At 28.6% G+C, this 11,798-nt stretch overlaps 2 protein-coding genes across 4 annotated transcripts; both read left to right on the forward strand.

The window, feature by feature from the left end:
* Positions 1–289: 289 nt before the first annotated feature.
* On the forward strand, positions 290–5,052 carry LOC119677554. 3 transcript variants are annotated; one of them, XM_038088951.1, is made up of 5 exons: positions 290–308; positions 839–1,053; positions 1,128–1,375; positions 1,438–2,314; positions 4,881–5,052. In XM_038088951.1, exons 2-5 carry the CDS (start codon positions 898–900, stop codon positions 4,962–4,964), a joined length of 1,365 nt encoding a protein of 454 aa, XP_037944879.1. In that variant the 5' UTR covers positions 290–308; positions 839–897; the 3' UTR covers positions 4,965–5,052. The 3 variants fall into 3 exon arrangements, with proteins under 3 accessions (XP_037944879.1, XP_037944881.1, XP_037944880.1); XM_038088953.1 differs by lacking the exon at positions 290–308 and adding an exon at positions 4,526–4,648 and having other exon boundaries at positions 684–1,053; positions 4,881–4,971; XM_038088952.1 differs by lacking the exons at positions 290–308; positions 4,881–5,052 and having other exon boundaries at positions 684–1,053; positions 1,438–2,446.
* Positions 5,053–7,236: 2,184 nt separating this feature from the next.
* Positions 7,237–9,551, forward strand: LOC119677556. The gene is made up of 5 exons (XM_038088954.1): positions 7,237–7,352; positions 7,412–7,616; positions 7,669–7,864; positions 7,941–7,976; positions 9,174–9,551. Exons 2-5 carry the CDS (start codon positions 7,421–7,423, stop codon positions 9,451–9,453), a joined length of 708 nt encoding a protein of 235 aa, XP_037944882.1. The 5' UTR covers positions 7,237–7,352; positions 7,412–7,420; the 3' UTR covers positions 9,454–9,551.
* Positions 9,552–11,798: the final 2,247 nt, after the last annotated feature.

The following is an 11,798-nucleotide window of genomic DNA, read 5'->3' on the forward strand; positions in this document are numbered from 1 at the left end:
AACTTAAATAAACAAATAAAATAAACATTACTTTCGATGGCATCTCTGTACAAAATGGAAATTTTGTTAAGCTTATATATGCAAACCAAGTACAAAAATTTAAAGTTAAATTTTCGAAAATGAATAGAAATTTTTTGAAATTATTGGTAAGAATATTTTTTTTACATGATTGTGAATAAAATATGAATTTTAATGCCTTTTAACAGTAAAATAATAAATAGAAACAATAACGTATTTGTTACGAACAATAACGACAAGAAATACGAATAATTAACGAAATCATTCGTTAAGAGTTAACTGGAAATTTTGTATGTACTTCCAAAAATCGTTCACAATAGACGAGTTTTTAATCTTGGCAACCATACTATTTAAGCTGCTTATTAGTTAAGCGATTCCAAAAAGGTTGGACTAAATAAGCCGGCAGTGTTGTTATTTTATATGTTATTTTTAAAATAAACAGTTGTTCCTCTGTGATATGGTTACAAAAGAAAAGGCCTAATAATGACATATATTGTGGAAAGTTAGAAGTTATTTTCTATATTTCCAACAACGTTCAATATTCCAGAACTGTAACTTTTTGTCAGAACGTTATCTACTAATTTTTAAACTTTTGTTCTATAAATTATCATTAATGCTATGTCAGTTAATAATTTTCTTGAGTATAGTTTATTATATACATATGTACTTTTTATAAATAAGATTTATATTTTTTACGATTCTGAGGAAAATGTGCAATACTGGATTTAATTGTAAACAGAGCGAAAACGTTTATTTTGACGTTTCTGTATTTTATTTTGGGTATGTTCAGTTGCTAAACAAATACTTTTTTTAATATAAGTACCTCTGAAACAAGAACGGAGAGCGTTTAAATATTTTGTTGGGAAAATATAATATATAATGTTTAATATAGCAGAGAAAAAGTTGCTGTTACCACAACCAAATTTTTTAGATGGAGCTTTAAATTGCTCCACTATTAAGCTGAACAAGAAAGAAAAACCTCAAAAATGTATATCACGTGCGACTTCCAATAACATTGATAACACCAAGAAAGAGGTAGGGAAACGATGTTTTTTTTTTATTTCTGAACATGTTAAAATATAAAGTTGAACATTTTCTTGCAATGACAGAAACATAAATCACAAAAATTGGAAGAACGGTTTTGTGACGCTTGTGAAATGCAATTTGAATCAAATGACTGCTTCCTAGAACATTGCTCACAACACACACTCTGTAGAAATGAGAATTGTACTTACATGTTACATCCTACAGCAATGGATAAACACGTTAGAATATTTCATTCTGGTTTATTAGACAAGGTAAAAAAACTAAGCACTCCTGAAGAAATAGCAGCATGGCGTAAAGAACGTTGCGAAAAGTATGCAATTCAATATCATATAATATTAATATCATATATTAAAAATACGATTTTTGTATTAGATATCCAACTCTAAGAAATATACAGCTGAAGGAAAAAGCAGAGGAACAGCGTTTAAGACGTGGTGAAAGATTAAATGATAAAAAATGCCGATTTTTAAGCCGCACAGATCGGAAACGTTTGCAAAATGGAAATATGCCTATGGGAAAAAATGAAGTAAATAAAGTCAAAACTGAAAAAAGGCATCAAAAGCATAAAAACAAACCTAAAGTTGGACAAGTCAATGAGGTTAAGCAATTACACTTAGAAAGGTTCAATAAGAGTGAAGAAATTGAAAATAAATGTGGTGATGTGGTTATGTTTACTGGTACTAGCAAACTTCATAATTATTCACACTCTGTTTCAAACACAAACAAAGGTTCGAACATTCTATCTACACTTCTTGGAATGTACCATTCCGAAGACGAATCAATAGAACATTCAAGTTCTGACTATGAAATGGATGAAGAACATATTCATAATAGCACAAAAACTTCCACAGACAAACTGCAAATTAAAAATGATTGCAATAATATGGCGGATAAAACTTTAATTTTAAATTCATGCAAAGAAAGCACTTCTTGTATAGAATCTCTTACGAATCAGAAAAGGATAAATGAGAATAAAAATTATAGTTCTGATAAACAATTAACTAGTGACACTGATGACGCTCCAGATGAAATACCAATTTCGCATTCGTGCAATGGCACCAATTTGCCTACAAATTTAATCCCCTCAAAAGTCCAAAAAAAGGATGAAGATTTGTGTTTAACTTCAATCAGTCGGATGACACGAACTCCAGTTAACCAAAAAAAATTTAAGCGCAAAATCGGATTGGACTACAGAAAATTAAAGGCTACTAAACCAAATACTCTACTTGGAAAACTTTTGGAATCAGAAGTAAGACATGAGCGAAATATACTCTTGCAATGCATTCGATTTGTATGTGATAATAATTTTTTTGATTTAAAGTAAACTAAGTTAATCTAAAGATTTCGCAATTTTAATAGATAATATTTCTATAATTTTTGTAGGCATATGTTATTTTAATATATAAAAAGTAATCATTCTTTTTATATTGCAATCTAAATTAATCATTTTAACGAGATTTTGTGCTTTTTTGTTTAAATAAATTATGATAAGTACATACGTTTTTTTGAAACTATTACTAAAATTGTGTTCAATGCAAACTATTGCGGCGGCTGTCATTATGTTTCAAAACCTTTTAAATGGACATTTTGCATAGAAAACTAGCAATTGCCTTTTTAGTAAAACTAGCAATATTTTAAACTAACAATCATGGACTAAACCTACTAAAATAGAAAATTAGCTAGAAGTGTTAAGAAAAAGCCAAAACGTTTTGGCTGGAATTTGTCGTTTCTCTAAAATATTCCAAAGAAATCCTGCTGTTGATGTTGAGGGTGTTGATGATGATCATCCTGAATAGATGAAAACAGTATTTTCGTTGTTGATTTGGCCATGCTCGGTTCTCCTGCAGTCCTGCACAGCTAATAGATCTAAGTTGTAGCCTGTCGTTTCTTTCCAAAGTTTGTTTAGTTTTACGTCTTCAGTAAGTGTTCTTACGTTCCACATGCCGAATTTTATACTTTCTTTTATTCCGATATTTGGTCGTTTTATACGACGTTTTTGAATAGTGTTTTTTTCATTCATCATGATTCTCGTACATGGATTTGACAGCTCTAAAATCCTTGTGCCTGCTGCCGAAGGATTTATCATACTATGCCCCCTGCAGTAATATTAACGTTGTTGTATTCTTTCATATTTGATTATCAAGGTTTCTGATTATCAAGATGGGTGATGGGCCCAAGGACTCCAAATGAACACATTTATACAGCGAACCGCTTAATACAAGTCAGACGCCTACTGCAGCGAGGTGTTGATGAGCTGCTAAATCTCGGCGAACCCTTAAATCGAATATGTCGAAATGGCCCCACCAAGACTCATTCTCTCGTTTGCTGTGACCTAGAGCTCCACATAGGTTGGTTAACTTATCTCGCTTATACGTTGCTCACGTTGCCTAGGTAGCACGATGGACGTGAAAGTGTGAATTGCATGGGTTATGTGCTGTTATAAAAATTGTCAACATAGAAAATACACTAAATGCGTTATATAGCCTGAAAATATAGATAAATAAAATTTTCTAAAGAAGAAAAAGAATTTGAAAAACTACCAAAACTTGATGCATTAGTAATTAAACAAAAAAATAAACTTAAAATAAATTGGTATTAAAAAACCTACAAACATTGGACCATATTTTAAATTAAACTATCAACATCCTTATTATATAATTCGAAACACAACTCTAAATTTAATTGGACGTGTATTAAACATCGATTCAATTTTTCACAATGAAAATGAGAATCATCAAACTCATATGCCCAGAAAAAAGTCAACAAAACTTCGAAACGTCGGTTTTATTAAATGAAAAATATTAAAAACTTCACACTTTGTATTTTAAGTTCCATTAATTCAAGCATTTTAAGTTGTTTGATTACTTTGTTTGTTGTACTAAAGCCTATTGCCAACGTTTTAATTCTTACTTTGTTTGTTGTACTAAAGCCTATTGCCAACGTTTTAATTCTTCGACGAAATTTTCAATTCTTTGAAATAAATTTGTTGAGAAATCATAGCTGGTATCAGTACTTTTTGCAAATTGTAAAAAATTCACAAAATATTAAAAAATATGTTATACTACGTTTCCACTACGTACTTAGTAAGTCATATAGTAACATTGAGCTTTTTGCGTTTACATTATCATGAGTTACTTAAGAAATGGGAAAAAGCTTTTATGTGTCAAAAAGTTCTAGTTTTAGAACTTTTCTGTGTTTACATTTTAATTGTAAACAGATGATATTAAATGTTGTATTTTTAGAAGAAAATAAATCAGCATGGAAGAAAAGACAGAAAATTTAAATAATTTAATATATAATGTTTGTAATATTTTCCTAATATAAAAGCGGCAGTTGCTGCATATACAAAAAAACAAAAAATTACAAATTATTCAAAATCAAAACATCTTCAATGATAACTAAAAACGGGCAGTAAATATTATTAAATAAAGAATAAAATTTTACTGCATTGCTATTTTAGATAAAAATGAAATCCGTATGTCGGTTCTGAGAAGACAACAGGGGGCTTCAAAATAAGTTTGAACACTAAACAACCACAATCCAAATAGAAAAGAAATAAGGCGATGTTTAGTTCAAATTTTCAGTAAGTTTTATTTTAACTAATAGCTAATAATAACACTTATAACTTATAAATTAAAAATAAAAACAACAAAAAATATATACTTATATATTTTTCATATAATTAGATTATATATAATTATAAAATTTATAAAAAATTTATATTATTACATTTATAATTTTAATAATTTATAATATATTAAAAATAAAAATAAAAAAATATAGTCGGTTATCATTGATTTTCCTTTTCTTTGTAGGTCTGTTCTTTTTTGACTTCAAAGATGTTGATGATAATGTTGACGATGCTGACAGTAACGGTGAGGATGACTAACAGAAATTAATTCGAAGGTGTTGACAATATGCAAGTTCTCCAAAATTCTATACACGTTATTGACAAACTTCCACGATGACGGAGCCTCTGTTGAAAACCACAATACATTGCTGATTTTTTCTGTTTTAAAATAAAAGAGAAAAGTAGTTAACATAACATTAACTATTAAATAAAACATCTAATATTAATCGTAAAAGATTATGTGGTTTTAATTACAAAAAAGTATTGATATAATAGAAATTTCACTTATTAAACACTTACCTAAAATGTTGGGTGAAGTGCACTTTCGTTTGACGCGGTTACCATAAAACCCGTTTCACCTTTTTCATCGAAGAAGATTTTCCTCCTATAGTTCTACGGTTCCACACGCATTCCGGGTAATATTTTTTTGTTTTACATTAAACAGAATTTCAAATTTATAAATCAAACTTTTGAGACTCAATTATTGCTTTTCTAATGTTAACCTGAAATAAATAATTTTTATTAAATAATATACCAAATTTTACAATTATATTAAATATATATTTAATAAATAAACTTATTTTTATGTATTAATTATATATTTTATTTATAAAGAAACAAATGTTTAAAAAAATTCTTACCTGTTGTTTGTTTTGAATTTTGAATGTTTGTTTATGTTTACATTTTGTTTCATGTGTCAAATATGTCAAATTTCGATCATTTCCAATGTTGCATTCGTCATATTTTGTATAAGTTTAGTCGAATTCGTTTACTATATTGTATAGTAAATGAAAAAGCACGGAAGCTCTTTGTATGGCTAATGTAATTTACTCAGTAAATGAAGCTTACTAAGTACGTAGTGGAAACGTACTATTACCGTACAACCCTCACAATTTTCATTGTGAATAGCTCCTTATGATTGCAATCACTGTCACTAACTGTTGTTGCTTTCAATGCAAAATTAAAATTGGACACTGACAGCTCACTTCATTTTGCAATTACATCAAAAGTATCGAATGCAACATTACAAAATATATTTGACAAAAGGGATATCAGTGAAATTTGATATATTTCACACTTGAAACAATATATAAATAAACAAAAAAAAACAAATAAGAGGTAATAGCACATTTACACTGTGTCAGTTAGGCGTTTTTGCTCATTATAGCCACTAATGAAGATGAACCACCACACAAATCTTTCATATAAAATAAAGATTATTATCAATAAATTATCTTATTTAAGGCGAACAGTGTCGAATGGAATCCTTAAAAAGAATTTCGTACAAGGAAAATCACCAAAATTTGAAATATGTCATGTGTTTTATAAGTAAAATATAAACAAACAACAGCTAAGCTGTAAACAAGGAAGTAACTAAGGAAGTAAGTATTTAATAAAATCTTTGTTTCTCTTAATTGAATATGTAATTGATATAAAAAAGTGTATATAAATGATTTATTATATCAATTATATATATAATTTTATTGTGTGATATATTAAGCAATGTTCATAAAAGTTCTATCAACTGCATAAATGAGCTCATTATAATGTGAACGGTCAGTCATGAATATTTAGTTGTTTTGTTCAGCTTTTTTATTTTTATTGTCTACTATTGTGAAAACTTCAGTTGATCTTTTATTGAACGTGTGCGCAGATTTTCCTTAACTTCTTTTACATCTACTTTCTGCTGAAACGGTCTTCTGCTGAAATTGTGTGTTAAGCTTCGTTGTCATGTCAATAAGTTGTTTGTTGTTTGTTTTTCAGTTCAAAAATCGGCACCAATTGTATCGACCTCAACATCCGCGACGATAAATTCAATAATTCAATTGTGTAGTTTCCAAAGGTAGTTGGTTGACTGCCTAAAGCAAAACTAAAAATATTTCAACAACGTTTATCAATCTCTTATCGACCTACTTAATAGTATGAAATACAATACTCCACAATTGCTGGCAGGCGCTTTATCTGGACATCGTCCATGTTTCTTCTATAATTGCGCTCTAAAATTTTGGATACAACCCCTTGTGCTTAGTGAGCAATTACTACCTAGCAAGAACATCTTTCCTTCTTCCCCTCACTCGTTTTCAAGTTTGGATTAGATACATTTGTTGTGTAAATGCTAAGTCATCTGCATTTCAATGGTTGAAATTTTTGTTTTTTTTACCTGCTGTTTGGTTTTGCATTATATACTCAATTATCGTTTGTTAATTTTGTAATGGAAATTTTGTAAATTCACAATAAAGTTTTTTCTTCTTGTCATATGTTCTTTGCTAGCACGTATCTATTTTAACTTCTCCATTCAGAATCACAATAGTTAAATTTGTGTCAAATAAAAAAAACAGTCCTGTAAATCATTTTGTATTGCTAAATAGAAAGCAGAAGTGAATAAAATTTGTGTGGAATAAGCAAAGATTTCGTGGAACTGTTTGTAAATTATTAGGTAGATTTAGATTTAACGACTTCTTGAAATGTGATTATAATATGATTTACGTTTTTTAGTTGAAAACAATGACGACTGTTGTAAAACGCGGGAGAGGACGTCCCCGAAGAGAAGAGCCACAAGAAATTGAAGAAGCAGACATGTTGTTAGTTCAGGAATATCAAAGACGACCAGTGTTTTACGATCGAACTCATCAGCACTATCGAGAACGTGATTTCGTAGAAGAACAGTGGATTGATATGGCGTGTAAATTACACAGTACTGGTAGGAGATATTTTTATGAAATTATACTTAAAAAATAACATATTGTTTGTAGTCGGTATTATTAAAGAAAGGCTTAACACATTACGAAGTCGTTATTACTTAGAAAAACGGCGCGTCGAAAGTACAGGTGTACCATCAACATGGTTACTTTTTGAACATTTATCATTTTTGGGACAACACATAAAGTCAAGACTCGCGAATGCCCCCGTGCAATTGATTAATAATAACGGAACACTAGCTGAAGTGAGGTAAATCTTTTATACACACACACACACACACATGTAGAAACTAATATTTTTTCTATATTATATTTGTTTATTATAGTGATTATGATGATTATCAAAACATGCCCTCATCTGAGTAAGTATAATTAATATTATTGTTTAATTAAACTTATTTGTTAATTTCCGTTTTGAAAAAATTTTTTAAGCAAAGATATTTGAGTAATTGTTAATCATTATATAAATAGGTTCATTCTAACTTTTCATATTATTATTATTATTATTATTATTATTATTATTATTATTATTATTATTATTATTATTATTATTATTAAAACATAACACAATTATTTTTGTTCCGCTCTATTACCGTTTTCCTCCACTTATCAATTTTCCTATTTCTCTGATCACTATTTTCCATTTTATTCTGTGCCATCCTTGCCTTGTAGATGTCATTTCAGCATTCCATTTTGCTTTTTGTTCCATAAGCGTGCCTTGCCAATGGTTTTATGTCATCTTAATTTTAGGATTTGATAAAGACATCTGTTATGAAATATTTGCAGCTTAAATAAGATAATAATGCTAAAAACTTGACAAACATTAAAATTCATTCGTTAGCTGAAACAGTGCCAGCCTAGTACTCAAATTGTATGAGTAAAGAAACTGCAATGAGTACCAAATGCAGTTTCTTTAAATTATGAACGATGAAGCATTATTAGCATTTATTCTTAGACCTAATATTAGTCCAATCTTCTCACATTCAAAATACATATTTGTAATTTGCAAGTAAAAAGGACTTTATTGATCCGAAATAAAAGTCAGATTCAAATGTCGGCATATTCTAACTCACCCAATTTATTTCGAGAACCTAAAATGTTGTTCTAACCCGCCGGGATCTAAAAGCAGATAACATGTAAAGATTACAAGACGCATTCATGGATTGCAATGTGGAGGGGTGGTGTTTGGGGTAATAGTAGTGGGAAAAAGAAAGGATGAAAAGAGGATAAAGGATGTGTGGGATTGTAATAGAAAACAACCCGGATTCAGAAGAAGAAACCTAGCCACTTCAAGAGGATGAGTCCAAAGATCAATTGGACTAATTTTTCTTTTAATGATAATGTAATTCAACTAGAAAATATTAATTTAAAATCAATGAAATATGTACTATAATAGTTGTAAGTTATTTATGTTAATCAATTCAGTAAGCATATGTATTTACTTATATTATTTTGCCATATATAAAAAAAACGTTAATGTTTCCAATCACATCCTGTAATTTTTTTATATATATTATTTTTATTATTATAACACTATAAAGTCTATGATTTTATTTTAGAAATCAGTCTATTAAAGTACGGGGATCTAATTTACCTGGATATCATATTGCACAAAAATTAAATATTTCCAACGATGTTAATGGAAATTCTACACCGAATCTTTGCTCTCAGCTTAAGATCCGAAATGATACCAAAAAACCTTATTCAAAAACAAAGTACAAGGCATTTGGAAATTTTGTGGCCTGTTCTTTAATTCATATGGAAGAGAAAGATTCGATGAGATTGATGGAAAAGTTTGCTAATGAACTGACTAGATTAGCTTTTGCAGAAGGCAAATAAATAATACATTTTATATTGTTATGTAGAGCTGTATAAGAATAACGTAATATAAAATATTAATATTAATAAAAAAATTAATAATTGAGTACATATATTTACATATTGTTTTTGTTGTATTTCTAAAATATATTTAACTTTCGGAGCTGATTTCGCAATCGTAACTTAAGTGTCAATACAGACTTAAGTCATGCTTAAGTCATCAACTTTGTTGACTTAATTCATACTTAAGTCAGATTTAAGATTAACGCTACGACTGTAAAGTTGTCAATTAATCTTATAAAATAACGCAATTTACTTGTTAAATTATCTGCTTAGTAGATAATTATAACTTGAGTTGGAAAAAAATATGAATCAGATTAAAAATAATATTTAGTCTCTATCAACTTAACCAATTATAAAAAACAATTGCAAAAATATCATTCTCATATATAGTCGAAAAAATTTTTAATAAAAAAATTTTTAATTTTAATTTAATATGTGAAACAAATATAAATATCACATCATAATATCTGTAGACTTCTGTGATCTTATGCGATTAAACTAATAAGTTATATTTCTATGAAAAATAATAATGCACAATATTCCTAAACTAAATTTAATTTACTTTCCTTAATTTTAAAAATTGTGTTTCAGAAAAAATATTTTTCGTGTGAGTTTTTTAAGTATTTTTTAAGTTTACATCATCCGAATTTGACTGATGAAATGGAAAAGTATACAAATAGTTTTTGCCTAATGTTAAATTTATTAACATTACAATTTTATAAATTGTATTTCTGCAATTTTTGCTAATTCTTCAAGAGAAACAAAAATACGTTGGGTTTCGCATAATTCTAGAGTACCTTCGAGACTTTCAAAGCCAAGCACCTTATTCAATTTATCCGAATGATAGAATTATGAAAGACTGCCTCTACAATTTCAGCTAGATGAAGGAAGTAATCTTCCTGAGTAGTAAATTGTAATAACAATAGTAATGACAACAAAAGATTCTAAATTTTATTGTGCATATAAGAATTTGTGCTTACCTGTGTGATCATCGTAGATCATTTATATATCATATAATTAATTGACTTTTTTTCCATAATTAATTTTAATTTGTAATTTCATTTAATTGTAAAAACGAAAAATGAAAACTTTTACAAAATTCCTATAACTAATAAAATAATAAAAATAATATATTTGTAAATGCATAAATTTTAATATTGTGAAATTTTTACATATTGTATATTTTATATAAGAGTCTTAATTTTTTTAATTTTTATATTTTTTATCGGGCTTAGGTCGTTTATTTAACACATAACTTATAATTTTTATTAATATAATTTCTTTAATATAAATTAAAATACTAATACAAGTTATTAAAAATGTAAATTTGTTATTTAGTTATTAAAAAATGTAATAAAATAAAAGAAAATAAATAAAGTAAAATAAAACAAACAATAAATATCGGACGCACCAAATCGCATTAGCAACAACAAATTCTATTATTTCTGTGATTCACGTTTATTTGCATTTTGTGCTCTCGCTTTAACTTTCGCTCACGAAGTCTTCGAATAGTTGCACTACGAATAATAATCGTAAATCCGGACATTCGAAGATATCGGATTTAAAAAAAAAACTCTAATTTTTATTCCTACTCCGGAGACTTCGTTTACTATCCGATTAAAAATCCACTCAGATTCTCCTAATAGTTCGTAAAACCGAATACGAACACCGTATTTATAATTTATTCGTCCATCTACACTTTTGTACCAAATTTAGTTTTTGAAAAAAATTTGTATCTCAATTCCATTAAATTTGTACAAGCATTTTTATTTAAAATTTAAATTCTCAAAAAAAACTTCAAATAAATTATCCTACCATCTCAATAATCCCATATCAGTTGAGTATATGATTTCTTTGGGATAATCAATACTCTACTATATAGTCAACAACAACATTTAGTTATAGAATAGAAATAAACAGGGTATGAGCTCCCAAGCGAGCGTATTACAGCGACCATGGTTGATCTTTTGTGCTGCAACAGACCCTAACCGAACAGAAGACATTCTGCCTTCCGAATGAAAGCCAGAGTGTCAGCCATTGAGGACCTCCTAATGTCAGAAGGGGAGAGTAGTTCTCAACCCAGTGACCTCCTCCTGACCCAGATCAAGGCTGGGCAGTCACAGAAAATGTGACTGAAAGTCTCGTCTGCTTCTAAGCAAAGTCGACAATCTATCTATTCGGACTGACCTATTTTGTTAAGGCATTAACGCAGTCCATTATGACCCGTTAAATATCCCACCAGCAACCTCAACTTTGTTCTGCTGAAAAAGGATACCTTACCATAACTGTGGTGGCGAATCAAT

This window comes from Teleopsis dalmanni, chromosome 2 (assembly GCF_002237135.1).
Source record: "Teleopsis dalmanni isolate 2A chromosome 2, ASM223713v2, whole genome shotgun sequence".
Lineage (NCBI taxonomy): Eukaryota > Metazoa > Arthropoda > Insecta > Diptera > Diopsidae > Teleopsis > Teleopsis dalmanni.